Genomic DNA, 24,058 nt, shown 5'->3' with positions numbered 1-24,058 from the left:
GCTCAGTGGTTAGAGCAACAGGCTTATGATGCCCACTGCTCTGGGCACATGTGCTACTGCGTATGTGCAACACTAATGGTGAATATGGTTGTCTTGTCTCTTTAAATCTTCTTTGGGGTGTCATTTTTGTCTCAGGATGCATTTCAACTGTCAGTACAGAAATGATAAGCATACTGGGCCCACAACTCTGCGATTGTTGGTTTAAACTCACCTGCTAAAATTCTAAGGGTTTGATCAAAGGGTTGTGGGGTCAAGGCCTGGCCTTACTAAGCTGCCACTGTCAGGTCCTTGAGCAAGGGTGAGCCTTTAACCCTCCTTGCTCCTGGGGTACTCTGACCCTAGCTAGGATATGTAACATAGCACATAGTGCACATAGCATTTATAGCATTTATCCTTAGCTAGTTCGTATAGGCTAGAACCCTAAAGATACCTCAAGCTAGATGCTGCCAAATGCAATATTCAGTAGAGATACCTAGATACACCATACTCGCCATACTACACTGCGCCTGAATATCAAATAAATCATGAGTACAGTTATAAGCCTCAGTAAGTGCAGGATAAGTGCTGATTTACGTATTCATATTCTTGGGGCAGTGGTGGCTCAGCGGTTAGAGCGCCGGGCTATTGATAACAGGGTTGTGGGCCTTGAGCAAGGCCCTTTACCCTCACTGCTCCCCAGGCGCTGGAGTTGGCTGCCCAACGCTCTGGGTGTGTGTGTGCTCACTGCCCCTAGTTCACTTGTGTGTGTGTGTGTGTGTGTGTGTGTGTGTTCACTACCACAGATGGGTTAAATGCAGAGGACACATTTCACTGTACAGTGACAAATAATAATAAATATTTGGCGGTGGCGTGCAAATTATGCAGTGTGTAATAAATATTGAGTCCAGTGAGGTAGTAATGTTATTAGTGCAAATGCTTTATGCAAAAATGCTTCCCAACTTCTCTGGGGTGAATGGTGTGAGAGAGAGAGAGAGAGAGAGAGAGAGAGTGTGAGAGTGAGTTGAGAAGTCTGATGGCTTGGGGAAAGAAGCTATTGCAGAGTCTGGTCGTGTTGGACCGGATGCTGCGGTACCTTCTTCCTGACTGTAATGATAAAAATTCATTACTTGGTGCTTAATTAAGACGTACATAAGCATTAATAAAGGAACCATACTGTAAAGTGTTACCGGGAATATAATATGGACTGTATGGACTGTGAGTGTTTCACACTCTTTTATTAATAATCAGATCCCTGTTCCTGCACTGCACCACAGATCTGTGCACATCATCAACATTAGAAGGTCGTTATGCAGTCTCCTTATCCTCCAACAGCAGAACTGCATTATCATAAAGAGTCACCTTAGCTTCAGTCTACCAGCCTGTGCTCCACACGGGGGCGCGCGCGCGACCCGTTATCATCGTGAACGCGCTCGAGTCCTCCCGGATGCCGTCGGTCTCAGTTCGGTGGGAGCGCGCAGCAGCAGCAGCGGCAGCGGCAGCAGCACATGCTTTGATCAGCTCGCGCCGAGTTTGACAAACCCGCACACGCACAAGATGGCGGATTCCGATTCCTGGGGTAAGAGCCACACATTTCCACACCTTTAATACTGAGCTTCAAGCGCGTTCTTCATTTTACACATGACCCCATCGTGTGTGTTGTTAGATGCGGACGCCTTCGAGCCGATCGAGCCGATTAAAGCGGCGGCTGGACTACAGGACAAATGGGAAGGCGAGGACGAGGAAGACGACGTGAAGGTAGCTACGTTAGTGAGCTAGCTAAGCTAAGCTAAGCTAGGCTAGATTTAAGAAGTGAGCTTGGGGAGTTTTTTTTTTTTTATTATTTTATTTTATTTTATTAATCTGCGATTCTCTTATTGTTTCTATGGACGTTAAAGAAGACCGACCCACAATGGATGCGTGTTTTTAGCCAGTCGACTAGACTACAGGGTTAGCTTGCTTGCTTGCTAGCTAGTTAGCTAGCTGGATAAGGGTTTGGCCGCCATGAAAGTTGGCCAACTAAGTTAGCTAGCTAGCTAACATGCTGTGCTAACTAGCTAACTTCAGCTGAAACAGCGGTCTGTGCACACTGTGCTTCTAGCTAACGGGATGGCGGTGTACGTTAGTTAGCTAGTGCTAGCTAGCTAGCTAGCCTGCCGACACCGGCACATTAGCGTGACGTTAGCCAGCCAGCCAGCTAGCTAACAAGCTGAAGTTGGCCGGTTAGACGTGTAGCGTGGGAGCTAAGCTAGCTACATATGTTAAAATTTAGGTTGGAATAAAGTCGTTTGACGCTTAAACTGTCGAAACTCACCTATAATATAAAGCTTGTTAGTTTTCAAACGGGTCATTTGTGTCCTCGTTTTCAACTGAGCGGAGGAGGGAGGCAGTGGGCGAGCGCGTGTGAGCTAGCTAGCTAGCAAAAAGCGTAGATAGCTATAGCTGTGTTCCCAACACTGTCTCTCGTTAAGACACATTGACATTCGTCGTGTTGACCATGTTGTCCATGTGTGTGTTATACGTTGTATAATCGTGGCTAGTGTAAATGCACTAACCTACGTCCTCGTATCTCGTGTTTCTTGTTGTATTGCTAGCTAACGCCAAAGTAGTGCTAGCTAGTTGGCTAACGGATGTAGCTAGTCAGACAACACGCTGACAGATGCCCACCAGGCCCTCGGGTCCCTCATAGCTAGAGCTTCCCACCCAGCTTTAACCATGTGGTGTACACTCGGGGGATAATTCAACGATTGGTCAAGTTTGGGGTGTGTAACAGGGGTAAACCGTGTATCCTCTCATAGTTGAAGTGGCCGCCAACAGCTGGTGGCTGATCGTGTGACTAAACTGAGTCATGCTGTGTCTTGCACATTTTGACACTCGCAGACACTTCGGGGTGATCTAGATCTCTCCCCCCCCCCCCCCCTCTCTCTCTCTCTCTCTCAAATGACACGTTTTCACTTCCCCGCCCATGTGGATGGACGGTCTGCTCTGAGTGAACAGGGGTTCTGTCTTTTGGAGCGGTTTTCTGGAAAGGGCTGGCTGGCTGGGTCTTTTCAGTAGTTTGCCTCAGTGGAGCTAACGTGGTGTGTCACAGCTGAACTCTGAAAAGGGGTCATGGATACTCATCCACAAAAGTACCAGTTACATTTCCCCCTTTATTTTAACAGTAACTAATCTAAAGTGTTTTCGGAGTGTGGTGGTGTTCAGTCCATACTCTTTGTCTGCTAAGTTAGTCAAACTCCCCCTAAACCTCATTAAACAGTGTATCAGCTGCGTTCCCTGTAACACTTTCTGTACTAACATGGCAGAGTGTACTCACTATTTGTAAATGGCCATTTGTTTATTATGGCTGGTCATTATCTACATGTTGCATCCTGGACCTTGTATTTCTGCAAGTATCTTCATATTTGGTCTGGTGGTAAAGTGTTGTGCTGCAGGTTTAAGTAATACATGGAAATTGGCAGAAAATATGAAACCTCAACATCAGATGTATATCATGAGCTTCATATCAGCAGCTCCACCGTGACCATGCTAGCCTTTAGTGTTATTCCACTTCAATTCAAGTATTTTATTTTGAATGCCCTTTTCTAATGTAGGACAACTGGGATGACGATGAAGAAGAGAAGAAGGTGGAGGAACAAAAAACAGGTATTGCTTTTCCCTCTGTTCCAGTGTAATGGGCAACAGGTTCAGTATGGTTGTGAATTAGAAAATATGTGGTGCAAATATCTAGGGGGCATTTTACAGACGTTGAGTACCTGTATGTGGGTCTGTACTTTTTTGCCCTCAAACAACTTTTTACATATAACTTGCGTGGAGTCCTTTTATAACATTTAAGGCTTGTAGCCAAAAGAGTTTTCTGAGTTTCTCTTTAAGCTTTAGTGACTGTGTGGAAAGTTGTGTAACTTTTTTTTTTTTAAATATTGTAGTTAAACTTGTTCTTTAAACCCATTGTAAGTCATGTAGGGGTTTACTTTAGTCATTTCATCACTGTGACACAAGTATGTTTCTGTCTTGCAGAGGTGAAAGCTCCAGAGAAGAAAAAACTGAGTGCTAAGCTCAAAGAGAGAGAAAATGAGGAGAAGAAACAGGCGCTTAAAAAGAGGGTGAGTGTTGTCTGTCAGCTTTCCAGATTTACAGTTAGTTTTTATTTTGGTAAGACTCTAAACTGTGCAAGCTTTGTGTATGGTCACTGTTTTAAGCAGGTTCATAGTGCTAATCCAGGCTCCTATATTTTCTTCATGGTGGTTTGGGCAAATATCTAAAACTGCTCATACTAGTTCCTGATGAAATGCTGGCCTGCAACCCATTCCAGAATTATTTAATGATAAAAACATCTTTAACAATTTTTGTTAAAAGTGTAAAACATTACCCTACTAGAGCTCTCCAGCACCTCTCTGAAACATGCTAATGAGGATTGTTTTAAATGTTTGAGTAGTTAGAACAGTCCCAGGCCGATGTGGTGCTCACCCCTGAGGAGGAGGCTGCAGAGAAACTGCGCTTGCAGAAGCTGCAGGAGGAATCCGACATGGCGCTAGCACGTGAAGCTTTTGGTAAAGGCCCACCACTGCATGTTTAAGGCTAAATAATAAACTATTATGGTGTAAAGTCATGCAATGTTATGAGTGTATGTAAGTTTTTTTATTTTTTTTTTTATTTAAAGATTTAACTTGACTGTTTAAGTCATTACTTTACAGACTCACTCATTTCTCTTGTGGTTGTAGGTGTTGAGTCTGCTGTTACAAATAGTGCCTCTGGAATTGAAGCCATGCATCCCTCAACGAAAGACGACTTTGTAGTTTTTGAAAAGTTGCTGAAAGACAAGATATCACAGTTTGAGAATTCTGTGCATTATTCCAGCTTCTTAGAGTCGCTGTTTCGGGAGCTTTGTATTTCATGTGAGTACAGTTCCTTCTCCTGTTGCGCAGGAAGATAGGGTATACTTCAAGATGTGTATGGCTACAGATATCCATACCAAGTTTTGTCCAGTAGGGGACACCTGAGCACCTGTAATCCATGGTGCAGATTTCTGGGCTTTCATATAGCTGTGACCCACACATAATTTGTGTATAACATGTATGTTCTCAAATTTGTATATTTTCTTGTATATTTACTTTGGTGACATGCGTCTATTGCTGTATTTTTCCACAGTGGAAGTAGATGACCTAAAGAAAATCAGCAGTTCCTTGTCAGTCCTACTCAGTGAAAAACAAAAACAGGAAAAGGTGAGTAGTGGCTATTTCTGCCTGCATTAAAATACTAAATACAATGTCACTTTTGGAATAGATTTTGAGTACTTATATTTAGGGCTGAGTGATATGATAAATAGCATATATAGACATTTTTATGATGCACAGTATTTATCATGGTAGACAGACAGGCAGGCAAAATGCATCAATATTGGGGTGTTTATAAAACTGCTATTCAGATACTCTCCTATACTTAGAACAGTGACATAGTTAAAATGTGCTGCATGTAATCCAAGAAAACGTCCCTAATTGCACTCTTATACAATGTGCAGATGGTCAGTGATCTTTAAGCGCTGACTGTTGTTGATGATTATAGTCCTGTACAGCATATTGCATGAATTTTATTTTCAATTATTTAGGAGAATTGTTGTTGAAGGAGCTTTGAGGTTTTTTTTAACACCTGAAGTCCTTTTAAAATGTTTTAATTATTATTGAAGAATGTTAGAGTAGATGTAGATGACTTTTGTATAAATTGTCTTGACTGAACATCTTTTAAACTATGTTGATGGATATGCTCACCCTCACATTGTAATGGCAAGTCGCTAGCTATGTGTAAGTGGTTTGAGCATAATGGTGTATTGGTAGGTGCTAATCTGAAGTTCCTCGGTTTAAAACTGCTCATATTAAAGATGAGCAGTGTCTTGGTGTGAAAAATATTAAGCCTAATATATTTAAAAATCTATTTTACAAGACCTTGGATGGGGGTGGGGGTTCAGTTATCAGCTCATTGTGATGTTTAGTAGTTTTTAAATAGAAATCACTACTGATCATCTATCAGAAAAGAGAATGGGGTGGTTTGCCACCCCTCTCTCCATTCATCTACAAGTCAAAACCTTGTGTATGGTCCATCAGTGTTTATTGTAGTGTCAAAGCAAGAAATCTATTTCTGTACTTATGTGTTGCTTCTTTGTGTCGTCCACAGGAAAAAGCCAAAGGCACGAAGAAGAAAAAGAAAACTGTTCTTGCTGGAGGTGGTTTGAAAGCAAAACTGAAAGATGACCTTGATGATTATGGAGATTTCGGCGGTGGCTACAATGATTACGAGGACTTCATGTGACACAGGCTAAACCCAACCCCCTGCCTTGTCATAACCTTCCTATTTGCCTCTGTACCCAAACCGCCCCTGAAACACGCAGCACCCTGACCCACTCTCTCATATTTATCAGTGCCATCCAGGAGTAAACTGAACACTGTGTCAGCCCTTTACTTTTGCTTCAGTGGTCAAAACAACTCTTAATGAAGCTGCTATCACCAACATTGCCCTTTGGTGACAAAAGGAAAATATATCAGATTGCCTTGTATTTACAACTCTGCCTCCAACAAAGACTTTAGGACATGAGACATCTTTGCACACTTGTGTCTTCTCTGATTGGCCTAAAAAAGAATTACAATGCCTTGTAGAACATGTTATTGATGGAACTTTAAAGCCTGATGGTGTTCACTTCTGTGCAATTGTATTTAAATAGAAACAACAGTGATATTCTATGCAAAAATAATTGTATACGCAATGTCAAGCCTGAACGTTTAGATATTTTACTCTTCTGATGGTTGAATCTGCAGAATAGTATATGGTATCTCTATATATTTGATTGCCAGTGGTCAGCAACATCAGATGTGCATCATTCAACTCTTGACATACACAACTTTCTATACAGATCAGTCTATAAAAGTCACAGGTTTTACAGTAGACACTACAGGAGGAGAATGGTGGTACACTGAGTAAAAAGGGAAGGAGGAATACATTCGAAAGACAAGCGTTTCCTAGGAAGTGCTGTGAAATTGTCATTAATCAATTTTTGAAATAACCTTCATATGCCGAAGGTTTTAAAGTATGCCATTTCATTTTTTTTTTTCTTTTTTTGGGCTAACCTAAGTTTACTTTGCTCTCATGCTGGTAGATTTAAATTACTACTAATGCAGGAGTGTGGGGCTCAGTCTTATGTTATAGCTTCTGCAAGCTTGTATCAAGTAAGAGAAGGAGCAAGCTCTCTGGCTGGACAGACTAAATGTCTGCTCAGCATCAACATTTGACATCTGAGGTTTCTTTTTGTTTTCTAACAATTTGAAAAGACATGCTTTACAAAGTATAAACATAGAAAAACTGGTCAATGACAGATCAACAACAACTCCAGCAGTGTTTTTTAAGAATCTAATTTAATAAAAATCATTGGTTGAAAGGAGTTTCTTTAGTGTTTTCTACGATGGATTTGAAAACATTTGTAGGAATATTTCAAATAAGTGATTTGAATATACACATCATTCTTTTGGGGTTCTGTGAGTGAAATGGTGTTATCTATGAAATAAATATTCCATTATTTACAGTTTCAAGTACTACATATTTATCACAGTACAAGTGAATAGATAGTATATGATTGGGGGGATAGCAGGTAAAGGTATTTAGAACAGGGGTTACTGGGACGGCTGCGTAAAAAAAAAAAAAAAAAAAGGGTGCTAGGATGGTAAGATTTCTGAATGTGCTATTGATGATTTTTCTACTTCCATTGTAGAGTGCTCAGAGTGCTGTGGTGTGACTTATCGGACTTATGAGATACTCTATGACCCATCACTTTAGTTTCAAAGCCCACCACAGTTTTTTGTTTGTTTTGCCTCAGCTTTTATTATAAATCCACTCTTTTCCATCAGGGTGTTTTTTTTTTGCTTGTTTTTTTTGGTAGTACAAAGATGACGGACCATCACTTGCTATGGAGTAACGGTTTCTAAGTAGTCGTGGCCAGCCCCTCTTCATTTTCCATGTCCATTGATGGGTTTGACTTTCAGCCTGTGGTTTGGGAGCGTTTGTTGGGATTGCGAGTGCTCCTTCTCCGACTGCTGCGCAGGGCTGCCGAGGAGTCTCCTCTCTGTCTTCTGTTGCCTCGCCCTTGCCGAGAGCTCCCTGCTACGGCTCGGCCTGGCGCATTCTGGAGCTGCTGGAACACGCTTTCTCTGGTGACTTCTTTGTCGCCACAGGTGAAAGTTAGTGCCACACCTTCATTGCCTTTCATAACTCGCGAGGTGCCATCCGACGTCCCATCAAAGCAACGTCCAAGTGCTATCTCCTTAGCTGTGCGAGGATCTTGGTCGGTGACGGTGTAGATGCCGTAGTTATGGCCGAGAGGGTCCAACGGCGCCATCATGGTGAACTCATTGGTGTCGTTGTTGACGAGTAGCGGAATGTGGTTGGACAGATACTCTTGCAGCATGCTATTAACACTGTCTCGCTTGCAGCTGCCCTGAGGGATCACCTTAACAAGAGTACGGTCCACTCTGTCCTGGTCGTAGAGCATGCCGCTGCATTTGAACTCTAAACAGACGGCCGAGACAGCCGACTGGTCCATGTCACGGATGCTGCGGGTGTCGCGAAGACCGTATAACTGGCCAACGGTCCTTGGATGGGTGCCTCCCATGTTAGAGGAGCGAACGTTGATTTCATGAGGGCTGTTGATTTTGACTTTGATATAACAAGCTCTGTATTCCATTGGCTTCGGCCACCAGCTCAGGTAGTCTTCCGTCCAACTCATAGGATCATCCTCATTGAAAGGAACCGTGTTGTAGTCGTAGCGATCTCCTTCTACCCTTGAAAAGCGGAAGTGAGGTGCACTGAACGGAGCTTCCTCACATTCCTTAAGCTTGTCGAAAGGATAAATTGGGCCGTTTGCTTCCTCTGCTGTGTTCGGGCTAGGTTTTGCCACGTTGATGCTAAACGCCGTCTTCTTGATTCTGGAGTCGTCGTGGTCTGTCCGTCTGTAGTTGAGTTTGTTTAGATACGGTTGAGGGACGCCAATGATGTTGGGATTTAGTTTTGGAGCAGAAGCTACCGCTTCCAGTTCTTCACCTCCCAGGTTGGACATGACGTATGCAGAATACGCATCTGCTTTCTGGTCATCGCAGAAAGCAGGCAGACATGCACCATTGTTGCCAGTGATTACGCTATCAAACCTGCCCCATGATCGAGGATTGCTGGAGTAACCAGCCTTAGGCTCCATATTGATCAGGGTCATGACGACACCTTCGACTTGCTCACTTGGCATGAAGCGTTCGCTGCGGAAGGCCCGGACCTTAACGTAGCATCTTCGGTTTTCAGGCACGTCCAAGTTGAACAATCTTCTTTCTCTGATTTCCATGTTACCAACGAGAAAGGTCCTCTCCTCTCGTTTTCCTCGGCGCTTCTTCTCCAGCTGGAACTGTCCCTCCTCCTCCCAAAGGCCAGTCTCGGGGTCGAGGGACCACAGCTTCATTGCCTTTAAGTGTTCAGACATCTTCACTTGGGCGGCGTCCAGGCGAACTTTAACTTCGCCAGCATTGAGCGATTCGCTGCTGTCCTTATCCCTGAAGTCAACCGAGAACATCCCATAGGTTCTCAAGGGCAGCGTGTCTCCTTCAGCACCAACAAAGTTGAGATCACTCTGAGCAGCAGCTGCCGTGGATACATCTCTCGGGTCCAGGAAGGTAACGCTGGCCTGCACGTCACCTACGAACACTTCTCCGTTCTCTCTGTAGAAAGCATTGGGTGGGATTTCGATCTCGGCCATTGGCTCCTCTCCCTCTACCTCTCCTAGCTCTAGTTTGTTGGTGTCTGTTGAGCGAATAGTAACGGGAGGCTTCTTCCTCAGCAGTTTGATCTCATGGTACACAGCTCCACCTTTAGAATTGAACAAAAGTACCTTGGTGGTGTTCACAAACTTCTGCATATTGTCTACAAAAGTAAGAACTAGCCTTTCCTTGTCGGTGGGAACTTGAATGGAGAATGTGCCCTTGTACCCTGTTCGGCTGACCCTTGCACCGTCCATGTAGATGTGCCCGAATCTCATGGGCTCTCCGGTATCTGCCGCAATAGCACGTCCACGAACCGTAGCTTTTGTATCAACACACTTTTTACAGCCGCACTGGGTGACTACCATTGTGGGTAACTGGTATCCTTGACATGTTATATGTCTCTCTTCCATTTTGGAGACTCCACAGCAGAAAGAGATAGAATCTTTGCACCGAATACCGTTATCCAGCTGACCAGTGCATGTTCGCACGGGACATCTTCCTACATCATAGTAGAACGAATTTGTCTGGTTCTGGAGGCAGTCATGAGGCAGACGAATCAAGTGGGTTTCGGGCATCGGGTTACATGATGGTTCATCTTGACCTTAAAACGGAAAGACATTGTACATGATGTATACAGCAGTACACTGTGAAGACAACGGAGTCTATCTGTGTTCGTTTGGAGGCTCACCTATCACTTTTAGAGTGGCTGGCTTTGATTTAATGGCTCCGTTTTCATTACTGGCTCTGCAGTAGTACTCTCCAGCCTGGTTTGCTCGCAGATTCCTCAAGACCAGAGTTTCTTCATACTGGTATCTACTCTTCTCAAGCAGGCTTCCATTGTGAAACCTAGGAAAAGAGGTCTACAAATGTAACATGTTCATGGCTATACATATGGTCATAAAACTAAAGATTTCATATACTAATGAAGAGAGACAAAGTCTACTTCTAGCTACATAACATACTATATAACATACAACGGTCAGCCGTAATATTAACACCACCAGCAGGAGCCCATCATCTACAGTGACCTCTGTCTTGAAGGTGAAATAGACAAGCATAAGAATCTGAGCCACTGTGATAAGAACCAAACTGTGACCATGACTAGATAACTGGGTCAGAACATCTTGAAAACATCAGTCAGATCTTGTGGGGTTTTTCTGGTATGCAGAGGTCTATACCTACCAAAAGTGGACCAGCTGATGATCTGAGACAGGGTCATGGGCTTAGGCTCACTGATGCAACCCATAGAGGCCCTACCCTACAGCTTACAAGACTTAAAGGGTCTCTTTAACATCTTGGTCCCAGATACCACAGGATGCCTTCAGAGGTCTTGTGGAGTCCATGCCCCAAATGGTCAGATCTGACCATCTGACTGATTGGTGTATTGTCAGTTTTTGCTATTTATAGAGTTGTAGGCACTCCATGTTTGGGTTGTATCTGTGGAATGAGATGCTTATGGGCCTGCATCTTACCACTGGTACTTGTCAGGTTCAGGTGAGCCAGCAATCTTGCAGCAAAAAGCAGCTGTTTGACCCTCTCTTCTGGCTTTGGACTCTGGATTCTTTTCTACATACAGTTTTTCTGGGGGAAGACCAACGATAAAATGAAGTTATTTAGTAAAAGCGCTATTAAATATCTGTATGCCATGATTCATGACCTGCTAGGTTCTTTACAGTTCTAGGTCTAGGCAATTTGCTTTTCCTTGGTAGTGGGTACAAATGGTGACTTAGCTTCATGCAAATATATTATTTATTATTATTATTGTCATTAAAGGTTATTACTTGCTCTCTCCAACTTCAAGTGAAGGACAGTGGTGGACTCAGAGCTCAGCGGCACAGTGACTTTTTGAGGAGTGTGGTTCTGCATCTTGATCATCAGTGTGGTGTTGCCGTCAGGGCAGATTCCTGGCACACGAAAATGTCCGTTGTGGTCGGTCAGCGTCAGAAGTTTAGGGTTTGTGTCAGAGAGGAGGAGGACGACCGCCCCAGGAGCTGGGAGACTCCCTGAACTACGAACTGACCCGAGAATGGTGTGGTCCGGACATATGCAGGCATTGCACTCTGCATTCACGCTTCCCGTCGCGCACTTCAGAGCACAACCTATAGCAACAGCAGAGAGTCGTTACAGTCTTTCTCATGTTACACCATTAACATCATGCTGTGTTTTATAATTTTTTACAGTTTGTTTGCTGGAACTTGTCCAGTAGATGTGTACTAGCAGACCTTTAAAATATTCAATTACCAAGGGCTTTTGGTAAACAGGTGCATTACCTGGACATGCGGGTCCTTTGCACTGCCTGCCCTCCACAGTTGGACCATTGCAAGGTCTGGATTTGGTTTTGCAGGCTCTGGATCGCACATGAACTGCAACTTGACCACAATGGGCCGGGCATGGGCTCCAGTCCGACCATTGACCCCACACTCCATGAGTTTCGGGCTGCTTGTCTAATGACAAATGGTTTGTATAAGGTTTCTATAATAAGATAAGATTTACTCCAGGTTTTAACTCATGATTAAAAATAATAATAATAATTATAAAAATATATTGTGTACAACCCAGACAGGGATTGTGTTATATAGTGCAACCATGGTTCAGTCAGCATCTCATAAACCAACCTCTTGGGCACAGAAACCGAACTGCGTAATTGGAGCAGTTTTTTCCCGCAGGCTGCTCGGCATTGACGCACCAGAAGCCCAAGGCAGGGTCAGCGTGCACCCTCTCCCCAGTGCTGCGCGCTGGGATCCAGTCCGTAGTACGAGCATCCAGGGCCTGTGGAGATTCACACACACGCGCTCTGTAGTAGAAACGAATAGCGTCCAGCTGCTCGTAGTCGCCCTTCCCTCCGGGGTGATCAACGTTAAACCATGTTGTCCACTCGTAGTTATCTGAATAGAGGGGAATTAAGGGGTGCTTAGAAATGCAACTGAATGCAAGAGCATTGAATGAGCAGCAACATTTTCAGACCCCAAATGCAACCAGTTTGCAGATGAGTCTGGCTAAAAAATGGACAGGAACTGGTGTAACTCATACCTGACAGGACTAAAGTGTTACCAGGGCCATTTAATAACCAAGGATTTAAAAAGAACTCATTTTGTGCCCAATGAGCTTGAAAGGAAACACGTGCAATTATCTCAAACATAATGGGCAGCTGTTTATGTGTCTTAATGATGATGTTGTTTTGATTATGAGCTGATTTACATGAATAAAAGGTCACCTTCATTATAGAACGCTGCTGGATTGTCCCTCACAGCTCTTCCATTGTCTGTTCTTAATAGTCCTATGGAGAAATGTGGAGCTTTTGCGTGAAACAGTCAGGAAATGTAGCATTACTGTATATTTTAGTCATAATGTTCTTATAATGTGCACAATCTGTCTACAATTTGTTAATCCCCAAAGCATTTTACGAGGGCCGACATTGATCCAACAATGACTTTGAACTGCACCTCAGTTTTTCAAGGCATCACAGGTCAATCCACACATACCTTAGTGCCTAAAAGCATTTTAGGCCAACAATAACCAGTTGATGGTGTGGGGAAAATGTATGTACCAGTGCAGTCCAGTCTTGTCTGTAAGTGTTATGATTAGGAAACAGCAATGCTGCATAGTTCTTGCTCATCTGTTAGCCATTAGCCTCTATTCTGAGGTGCATTGTCTCATTTTAGACAAATTACGCCACAATGTGTGCTGTTAAACCAGACCTAAGCTGGTCAGTCTATCAGGTTTCTTACATTTCCCCAAACTACCATGCCAAGTTCACACACCCGGGGTCATTAGCCATTCGTTCAGTACCCATGCTACTGGGCTTGGCGTACATACGGAAGTGTGGCCAATTGCTGACAGGTGGCTACATAGCCTTTGGCTTACATGCATAACTTGCAATCAGCCTCTGGATGTAATTGGGAAAAAATGCAACAAAGAGGCTATTTGTCCACCAGTGACTGTACTTAACTGGGATGGGTGGAATTTTGTGGTGTCATATGACCACAAGGCAGCTGTTCATGTCCTATTAGGACCTCAAGCACCACAGATAATCTGGTGTTAGGAAGCTGCAAGCTTTGCTGTATGCAAGCTTACTGGATGCAACATAGACTGAATTTGCACAAGAATGACTTTGAGTCATGAAGTCACTGGAAAGTGTTGATGATTGAGTTATGAGGGTGTTAAAATTTGTCAGTTATGTGTAGCTTTACTGGCCACAATTTGGACAAAACATAAAAGGCTGGGAATATTGGTAATATTAAACTAATGGGCAAATAGGCTCCAATATTTAGTATAATTGAAAGCATCATTCAGAATCATGACAAAATTGTATCATAAGAATTTAAGATTTCATTTTATGCTAAATTATTAGCCATTAGCCTACACTAGAGACCTGATGTAGCCCTTAGAGCAGGGTTCTTCAACTCTAGTCCTGGAGAGCTGGTGTCCAGCGCAGTGTGGTGATTTCTCTGCTCAAACCTGCTATCAAATCACCAAACTGTGCTGGACCAGAATTCTGGTGCTTATTCAGGCCGCATCAATGCAGCAGCCTCTTGCTCAATATTCCTGAGATCCAGACGAAACCAGTCATAATAGATGATTTTGTTTACAGCTGTCTGACCAACATGGTAGAGAAGAAGCTTCTCTTCTGTGAACCCCTGTTCTCTCGTGTTAAATCTGAGGCTGCCCAGACACGTCCGTAGTCGTGTTTCATGTCAGGCCACAGAGTGAATGTGGTGCAAAGAAAAGGGCAAGACAAACAAACCTTGAGTGAAGGTGCCAGTAATTTCACAGAGGATGAGAAGAAAGACCCATGTTAACGGGTAGGCCATCCTGGCTCTGGACAAGTGACCTTTGGCCTCCAATAATGACCTTTTGCCTTTTCACGCTAATTATAGACCAGCCCCAGAACTCCTGTGGGTCAGAGTGAACAATTTGTGAACTGGACAGATAAAAGGCTTAGCCTACACAGTTCTTCACCAACCTTACTCCTAAGATTACTCCTTTAAAAAACTAAAGGTTCCTCAGTGGTTCTTAAGTTGGACAGAACCTTTATATAATGTGGAGCTTCTTTACACCTAAACAAGGTTCTTCACTTAGAAGAAACGGTTGTGTCATTAGGTTCATTATTGACTCAAAAGTGGTTCATTGAAGGCAGTGCTAAAAAGAATAGTTTTTGGCATCTTTCTGGTAAGAGGGTTTTATTGCTTAGCTTTGAGAAATGCTTTCGCTTAAGAAAAGAGTTCAGACGAGGCAGAATTATCTGAACAACTGTAGCACATTCTAGATTTGCACCAAGTTGCTCTCAGATATCACATCTGTAAGAGTCATCAGAGTGCATCAGGGGAACGTAAAAATGTTTCTGCATTCAAGAAGGAAACACCAACATATTCCATATGTACCGGATGGTGCGCATGCACATGCCCATATTCACAAACACACTGATAGACCATCCATCAATAAGACCTTGATTTTGTACATATAGACAGTTAATAACTCATATTGCTTATCCTACACTGAACAATTAGGAATATACAGTATTACTGGATTAGAAGTTTATAAACTATTGTGATTGTACATTATAAGTATTATTGTGATTATGCCATTATAAGAATAAAAAAACATATTTTTGCTGTCACACAGAAAACTCTGCAGGCAAAAATCTCCCAAATTACAACTTTTCCACTTTTAGTGGGAATCATATGCAAAAAGACCTTATCATATGCAAAAAGAGCATATCTGTTGGTCTATTCATCATGAAATGTTGACACAATGTAAAGAGCAACTCACATTATGTCCAAAAGTGAAAAACATGTATCTGCATTTTTAAACCCTGTTGCTGCTCAGTACACTGTGTGACTAATTCTGAATCGGAATTCATTTTGTGACAATGTGCATTAAAGTTCATTCTTCTAGAGATTATCAGTATATATATATATATATATATATATATATATATATATATATATATATATACCAGAAATTACTTCTCTTCTGCATTCCTTTGTAACCTAAATTTTCTTTAACAGTGAAACTATCAGCATAACAATGTCAGTAAAAAGTAGAATTTTTTATATTTTAACAAAATTTTAAAAATTTGCTTTAATGACAAAGTGCACTCAAGCTGCCTGGAGTTCACTAGTTTGGGCAAAAGCCACTAAGTTGATCAAATCCAAGTCGAGTTTTTTTGCTTATTTTCAAATTCTTAATCTTTCTTTGTTTATTTTCAGGTTTTAAAAGAAAGTCTCAGTATTTCACTGTGATCTCAGACTTCTGGACCCCATATATATTCTTTTGCTATATACCGAGAAAATAAGGCAAAGATCAAACACCAAAAAGACCAAAAGAACAGAGAACATGAAGTTCTCAATCTTACCCAAGTCAGAGTCTTCTAGTGAGGTGAGGTCTGCTCTGCTCTGCTGCTGTGAGGACTGCAGACCTCAGAGTGCAGAGTGTGTGAGAGTTTGAATGTGTGTGTGCTCTTATATAGCTCAGCTCTGTCGTCGTGGGGTCGGCTCCATGCCACTGTCAGGAAACCAGATGACAGCGTAAAGAAAACCACAAAAATGAGCCCACCTCTCTGTGCTGTGAGACTGGGCTGTGTTTTAGAGCACTGGACAGAGCGAGGCTGAATTGTATGTATCTTTTTTTTGACTATGGTGTTGGATGTTCTTGAGTAGAGCCAATTGACTTGTAGTGTGGGCCTCATGTCCATATGAACACTATATATAACGAAAGTATTGGTTTGTCAAATTAGGAAAGCAAATATAAAACGGTGCTGATGTCATTTAGTTAGTTTGTATTGTGTCAGTGTATGATGTGCCATGTTGACCAACTCTTTTTCATATCATTAGGTTGTCCAGATGTCTTCTTTTTCCTGGATATGTCCGTTTTTTAGAAACGAAAAAAATGTGTCTGGTCAGGAATTATACAATGTGTAAAATGTGCAGGAAATTCCTTTGATTCTGACAATATAAAGAACATCAGACAGAGTCAAATGATGGCAAAAAGTAAAAACAAACAAACAAACAAACAAAATAGACCCCAAAAAATACAAGATTTTAGGACAGTGGTGAAATACATAAATGAATCATTAGACCAAATGGACTAAATATTCTGAAATGTCCAAATCAATAATCAGGTCAGTGTCATACAATAGCCTGTCGCCCAGATCAGAAGGCCTGAAAAGTGTCCAGTAAAATAGTAGATTTTACATGAGGTAGTTGACTTTATTTTATGTTTTTTATATATTTTAAATATTTGATTTTTTTTATTTCTTGTTTTATAATAACTGAAAGGAGATGACTTTTTTTTAGGTTATTTATTGGTTTTGGTAAATGAGTATATGTTAATGTACTAATGTAGCTGCATGTTTTTAAAGGTCCCTCCCACTCTCACACATAATACACTGCTATGGTCCTATAGTGTAGGCCTCTTGAAGCCTCCTAGCCACAACATCCTAACCACAGATCATTATTTTATCATCTGCAGCACTAAGTTTTACACTATTAACTGAAATGAACCTGATTCAAACCTATAACCTAGAGTTAGCCCAAGTTAACCTGTTAGTCAGAGCTGATAGCAAGTATTACCTCAAGGATACCTTGTTAGCTCAGTTGGCTTGAGTTAGGCCATTAGCACTGCCTTAGTGAGTTGTCATGTACAACTACAGACTGTAACTGCTGCATCAATGTGTTAGCCTAATGCTACAGGGTGTTTAATGCCTAATAATATGAGATGCTAATGATGTAAGCCTTTGACCCTAACCCTGATTTTGTACAGCATTACAAACATACAACGCTAATACAGGGCTGTAGAGACCTTTAACCTTACCAGTTGCTTCCAAAAGTCTAAATGCATTATTATACATTAGATATAGTTTTTATGGCTAATTATGGATTATTATGATATGAATATTCTTTAAAAATACTGTAATCTTTTTCTCCTTTCAGTCTTGACTTGAACTGGTCTTGGTTTTTGACTCGGACTGGACTAAAAGAACTAAAAAGTAAGTGTGAAGTAGGTGTGGAAACGATTTAATGAATGTGAGTTATTTGCTCCCACAATAATATCTGATCTATCACCACTCTGCACCATAAATAATAACACAAACAAACAGCTTTTTAAAAAATTGAATAAAGCCCCATTTATATAATTGGACAAAAAGTTATGTTATGTCCTTTGAAGCTTACCCAACCTTCAGCCGTAGGATGTCTTAATGGGTTGAGCACAGATAGATCCAATAGATCTAATCGATAAATCAGTTCGGTCTAATAGATTTAACAGCCATGTCAACTAGGTCTAATAAAGTGATTAGTAGACTGATTATCTCAAGGTAAAACTGTGTTGTCCATTCTCCTCTGCAGGCTAGGTAAACAATGCACAACTACACACACACACACAGACAAGTAATTATCCTAATTATTCACAGTTGTTTCAACTGTACTGCAAGACATTTGTTGGCATCACAGCCCCTGTGTTGTCAGGATGACGTGGTGTTATGCAATGTCAACAGTGAAAGCCATTTCTCTGAAGCTGCTCCCACGCACAATTTACATGAGCAGTCAGGAGAACTGTAATTTATTAGAAACGCCACATGATGGCAGTTACCACCTGCTGAGAGATTCTGTTATCATGTCTCATTCATCTTGTCCTTTGGATCTGTTGATAAACAGTGTGTTCATGAATTGCCACAGCAGAGAGCCAGTAATAACACACTGCCATATGACTGCAACACAATCTGCAAACTGCCATTGTGTGTTTTCCTATCATGATGTCATTGGCTACATAACACACTCCTGCTAGCAACACAAAAAAGAGACACAATGCATTTGACTCATCATTGATTTATTTATTTTCATATCTGCTCACTTAAACAGCTTTGATATTTGTATTGTATAGTTCCAAAGACAGCAGCACTGTACATCTGCATGATATGTGGACTAGGAACCAGATCGGTTTCAAATTCCTGGTCATAATGAGCTGATGAGTGCCTCAACATGCTTGGAGGAAAATGTTAACCTAAAGACTTACCAAAGCAAAACAGGCTGAAGAGGACCTCTATGTATTAGAGGCACCCGCATGATAACAAAGTCAGCAGCAATCTTGAAGAGCCACAGCTATTAATGATGGTCACCTTCCCCCAGAAGTTGCAGTTTTCACTGGTCATAACAAAAGGTGTCATTTGAACTTGATAAAGTGTGGAATTCTCCTGCCATCAGGTGTTGCTGGTTTCACTCTTTTCAACAGTCTTTAGTCCTTACCAAGCACTTTGTTGCATCAGCTCAATTTTTTCCTACTCATGCCATGTTTGTAAGTAAGGGGTAGATTTCTATTATGATTTTTAGCTTGACAGCAAAATGATAACATACTGCACTTCATTAGTTTATAATGATTACAGTAGTATTATTTTATTAGTACAGTTTTGCCACAATTTTGTCACTGCTTGAAAAATTCAGGAATGATGAGGGGGTCCCCCAGGGCCTTTCTCTTTGATAAAAAAGTCTAATGTTTTCTGAGAATGAAAGAATATGTGAAAGTTGTAGCCTCTTTTTAATAGAATCCTCATAATTGTACTTTGCAAGCAATGTAGTAATACTCTTTTTTATTGTTTAACTTTGTTTGGAAATAAATTGGTTAGAATCCTGAAACTTTCTGGTTGTAATCTTGAAAAAAAAAAAAAATCCCAGTATTGCGTCCTCCCCCAGGGCGATTCCAAGCCACCACCCACAGACCCTAATAAGGACTTCCGGTTGATTTGTGTTCATGTGTGTTTTGGTTCTGTTGTAATCGTTCATTGTTTATCGAGGTTATGAGTTACACCTGGGACTGGGGGATATTTAGGGAGCCTTGACACCGCCATTCAACGCTGAGAATTGTATCGTTTAGGAACCTGAGGTTGCCCGAGAGGCTCCTCGTACTATAAGAGGTGTGTTGAGGTCTGCTTCTGCTCGGTGTTCTTATTCAGGAGCAGGTCACACTGCTATCCACATTATCAGCGAGTCTCGCTCGCTCACTGTCCGAATTCACTGGCTACCCACATCCCAGCTAGGCTCAAGGTTGGGTCAGCCTAGCCGTTTTTGCTCAGTACCTGGTCCCCCAGCTCTCCCCCCTTTGTCATTATAGCACAGTTCGAGCGCAATTTACCCTAACCCCTGTTTAGCCCAGGCTCTGCCTGCAGGATTTCTTTCGGGTCACCCTTTTGGTTTTCCCCCAGTGCTTGCCGTTCACGCCAGCTCAGCTCCCAGTCCTAGGTTCATTTGGTTTCGCCCTCTTGTTTGTCACGTTTGTGTTGTGTTTACATTTGCACCCCTTAGTTGCTGCATCTTTTGCCTCGTTTTGCCCTTTTATGTATCCTTGGGTTTTTGTTAATAAATCTGCTTGCTTTGACTCCATCTCTGTGAGTGTTCATCCCATCTTGGTCTGGCCTAGCTCGCAATAATAGAAATAGTAAGCCAAGTGAACTGTCTAATTGGTTGGTGCTTTTGATAACTGTAAACCAGGATTTCAGAAGTTTGAAAACAAGCAATCTTTATTGAAGGTGTGACTGTAAAACTACAACATACAAGGTAAAATATATCACAACATTTATTAAAGAGTCAAATAAAACACAAGATGTCTTTTACAGGCTTCAAATGCCCATGTTCAACCTACAATGGCCAAATTCAAGTACGACAGCATTAGCTTAGTGCCGTACTATTAGATATCCTTTCTGCAGAATGTTTGTAGACATTCTTTTCTTGGTTTTGTTTCAACAAGATTTTGACATTTATGGAATTTATTCAGTTGTTAAACAGAGGGTCTAGCTGTAATAAATATGGTTTGAGATTTGAAGACTTAAAAATGTCAACACATCATTTAAACCATACAGGTGTAGAGATAAACAAAGACAAGTGAAGAGGTATTGTACTTGGGCCCGCAGGCTCCCTTAAGGACTTTTGTTGTGTTTCCATTGAAGTTTGATTCCCCAGTGTTTTGTTCATGTTCTTATGTTTGGTTCAGTTTGTTTGAGTTCACATGTGTTCCTAGTTTTACTAGTTTATCAAGCCTTGTTTCCCTTAATGTGTTTCACCTGAGGCTGGGGGCACTTAAGGAGCTTGGCTACTGAGCTCCTCGCCAAGAATTGGAAGTCTAGGACCTCGAGTTGGCCCGAGAGGTTCAGTACACGGATCACGGTTCTTTTAAGCCAGCTATGGTTCTTAGTTCAGGTCCTCGAGCGGACCTTCCGACGACCTTCGGGTCTAGCGAGGCACGTTCGCTCTCTCCCTGGTTATATCCTCTACTCTCGCTCCAGCTAGACGATCCTCTTCCTCTTCGTGTCTTCAGGTTTGGCCGGCCTAGCCATTTATGGTTCAGCGGCTGGTTCCCCAGCTCTCTTCCCCCAGCTTTGAGTCTCTGCGCGGTTGATTTGCGTCCTTAGTTTCCTCCTTAGTTTCCCCAGGCATGGCTTGGAGGTTTTGTTTGTATTTTCTCTGTTTCCCTATCCTGCTCACCCAGTAGGAGTTTATTCAGTTGTTGAACAGAAGGTCTAGCTGTAATAAACATGGTTTGAAATTTTAGGACTTAAAAATGTCAACACAGAATATAAACCATACAGGTGTAGAGATAAACAAAGACAAGTGAAGAGGTCTTGCACTTGGGAAATCCTGAGAGCGATTCTCAAGTAATAATCATTAGCATGAGTCAGGCTGCAGCTTGTTACAGTTAGAGGGGATTTTGAAAAACTGACTTCTGTAAAATGTCATAGTGGAAAGAAAGAAAAATCAGAGTAAATTCTTCACACTCACACTCACTCTCAAGAACCAATTATTTTTGTAATAGAGATGTGTTACAAATACACTGTATCTTAGGAAAGAAACTGTTCTTTATTTTTGGCATTCGCATATTTTTTTCCTTTAATAATAATAGACTAAACTACACTAAATGAGACATGCACCCGTACATTTTTGTTGTATAAAATCCACAGCTTTGGCAACAATATGCATGTTGACATAATTTCTCGGCAAAACATATGAAAAACAAATGGGTTGTCACTTGGTATGCTTAGTATTAAATGGGACATTAGACATGTACTTATGGTCTTTAACAGCTGAAACCAATTACAGTCATACGGGTCTGTTGGTTAACAGACAGAACAACATTATTTCTTGATGACTTTATTTTAGGCACATTATCACAAAGAGTCATAAACAAGCTGATTTCTTCCAGACACATGAACACACACACACACACACATTCAACTCAGCAGCTTCTAATCAAGGCTTCTGATGAAAAGTCGAAATCCTGAGGGTTTCACAAGCAGACGGGAAACAAAAGAAAGAAAAGGCCTGAATAAACCGAATGGAGAAACATATCAAGAGGGGGCCCCCAGTCAGTATGAGCAGTACACCTCCTACTCCCAACCTTGCCCCCAACACTGAAACAAGACCAACGTTTTCGTTTGTTTTCACATGCTCAATTCATGCATATGCAATATCCCGTTCCTGCTGTAATTAAAAGGAGTTGGTTTTTTTATAATGACTACAGTTAGACGGATGGTAGATCGATGGTGATCAAGATGACTGGCAGCCATAATCCTGTACGCACCATGTGTTACGATTATGTAAAAAGGTAAAGGTGCAAGTATCTGTCACTGTACTATGTACAGCAAAATGTGTCTGTATTTGACCCATCCGTGGTGTTGAACACACACACACACTAGTGAACTAGGGGCAGTGAGCACACACACACTCAGAGTGGTGGGCAGCCAACTCCGAGTGAAGAGTGAAGGGCCTTGACCAAGGGTCCAGCAGTGGCAGCTTGACGAGCCCAGTCATCAATAGCCTGGAGCTCTAACATTTACTGCATTTAGCTGACGCTTTTATCCAGAGCGACTTACAAGGTTACTCATATTACAGAGGTGGGCTGCAGTAGTGTTAGGAGGACTGCCCAAGGACTCTTATTGGTGTAGCACAGAATAGTCACCCAGACTGGGAATCGAACCCCAGTCTCTCACATGATGTGATAAGCTCATTGGCAGACAGTGGTTATCTGTTGCACCACACCAAACACCTAACCACTGAGCCACGACTGTCCACCTAATGTATGGTTGTTCATTTTATAAACCATTGTTAATAATAAGAAGAATAAAATTGTAACAGCATATCTTAAAATTTTTTATTGAAGTATTCAATTAATTTTCATTAAAATAGTGCTTTTTACAACAAATGTCACAAAGCAGCTTTACAGAGATCTGGGTCCAATGCATTTTTTGGATGTGTCCACTCTCCACTCTTTATGGTGCAATTACATTAGGAGACTAATCATTGGTGGTAATGTCAGTAGCTATGGGTCATTGCAAGTTCAGAATTTCTGGCGCTCAATCGTGATTGTTGGCAATGTCGGATTTAGCTTATCTTGTTATAATTAACAAGCAAATAATCAGGGGGGATGTAAATGAAGTTCAAATAGGTAGGAATACTAGTTCATTGTCTGATCTGGCTGTTCAGTCTTCTCATAGGCTACGTTCAGAGGGTCAGAGCAAGAAACAGTACAGTATTATTTCTAGCTTGTTTGATAATCTCGAGTTTGGTCTTCAGAACATGCTTACAATGTACAACCCTTTGGTTGTGCATGAAGGCTGGCGGAGAGTTCAGGTCATATTCTGTGTTCATGGGATTAAATGGCCATGACTTTTAATGGCCTGTTATGTTGAGAATCAAAGTTTGGTTGGAATTTTGTTTTCATCCAGATCCAGGCAATATGCTCAATGTGTCATCACCCTCGTTTCTGCATGTCTTGAGGTCAAATACTGCCAACATTTATCGAACAGCAGCTTGTTTTAGTTTTGCGGTTGCATATTGTTGTTACTGTATGAGTAACTGTTCTTATGTTGGCAGCTCTTAAAATATGGAGTTTGTTGATTGCTTTGCTACATGCTTATCTGTGCTATATATTTTAATATAGTGCATAATAACTACTGTATTGCAGGCTATTCTTTAGCAGGCTGTTGGCTGGGGTTTGAAATTCATGTGTTAGGGCAATCAGAGTTTTATGGTGTTGTTGTATCTGTAATGTGCAAAACAGAATCAAACAGAATCACTCTCTCTCTTGCTCACTCCCTCACTCTCTTACTCTCTAAGTTGTCATATGCACATTAGTTGGAACCTTACAGGTAGTCTACATGCCTGGTGGTTCTTGTGCATACTATTTTATTCCTACCGGTCAAGATGATGTCACCTCTCCACAGAACAAAACAGTGCACATCAGGTAGGCATCAAGAGGTTTGTCCGTGGTTTCATGTCTAGCTTTTTGATGTGGAAATCCATTCTGAAATACGTACCCAT

At 41.7% G+C, this 24,058-nt stretch overlaps 2 protein-coding genes across 2 annotated transcripts; one reads left to right on the top strand and one right to left on the bottom strand.

Annotated features, from left to right (window-relative positions):
- The first annotated feature begins 1,450 nt into the window (after positions 1–1,450).
- Positions 1,451–7,399, top strand: eif3jb (eukaryotic translation initiation factor 3, subunit Jb). The gene is made up of 8 exons (XM_072671158.1): positions 1,451–1,555; positions 1,643–1,734; positions 3,570–3,621; positions 3,994–4,079; positions 4,412–4,526; positions 4,698–4,871; positions 5,125–5,198; positions 6,145–7,399. Exons 1-8 carry the CDS (start codon positions 1,534–1,536, stop codon positions 6,277–6,279), a joined length of 750 nt encoding a protein of 249 aa, XP_072527259.1. The 5' UTR covers positions 1,451–1,533; the 3' UTR covers positions 6,280–7,399.
- A 421-nt stretch (positions 7,400–7,820) lies between these two features.
- cilp (cartilage intermediate layer protein, nucleotide pyrophosphohydrolase) lies at positions 7,821–13,569 on the bottom strand. The gene is made up of 8 exons (XM_072671365.1): positions 13,545–13,569; positions 12,970–13,032; positions 12,371–12,640; positions 12,026–12,199; positions 11,537–11,854; positions 11,228–11,336; positions 10,444–10,601; positions 7,821–10,356 (listed from the first exon to the last, which is right to left on the bottom strand). Exons 1-8 carry the CDS (start codon positions 13,567–13,569, stop codon positions 7,997–7,999), a joined length of 3,477 nt encoding a protein of 1,158 aa, XP_072527466.1. The 3' UTR covers positions 7,821–7,996.
- Between the last annotated feature and the right edge of the window lie 10,489 nt (positions 13,570–24,058).

This window comes from Salminus brasiliensis, chromosome 25 (assembly GCF_030463535.1).
Source record: "Salminus brasiliensis chromosome 25, fSalBra1.hap2, whole genome shotgun sequence".
Taxonomy (NCBI): Eukaryota; Metazoa; Chordata; class Actinopteri; order Characiformes; family Bryconidae; genus Salminus; species Salminus brasiliensis.
The sequence above is the reverse complement of the archived record's forward strand: the minus strand, read 5'-3'. Positions and strand labels throughout refer to the sequence as shown.

Coding starts and splice junctions, on each gene's coding strand:
- eif3jb (XM_072671158.1), top strand. CDS start 1,534: ATGGCGGATTCCGATTCCTGGG. Junction 4,080..4,411: donor AACAGGCGCTTAAAAAGAGG/GTGAGTGTTGTC, acceptor ATGTTTGAGTAG/TTAGAACAGTCCCAGGCCGA. Junction 4,872..5,124: donor TCGGGAGCTTTGTATTTCAT/GTGAGTACAGTT, acceptor ATTTTTCCACAG/TGGAAGTAGATGACCTAAAG.
- cilp (XM_072671365.1), bottom strand. CDS start 13,569: ATGTACGCCAAGCCCAGTAGCATGG. Junction 10,602..11,227: donor GAACCTGACAAGTACCAGTG/GTAAGATGCAGG, acceptor CTCTTTTCCTAG/GTTTCACAATGGAAGCCTGC. Junction 10,357..10,443: donor AGCCACTCTAAAAGTGATAG/GTGAGCCTCCAA, acceptor TTCCGTTTTAAG/GTCAAGATGAACCATCATGT.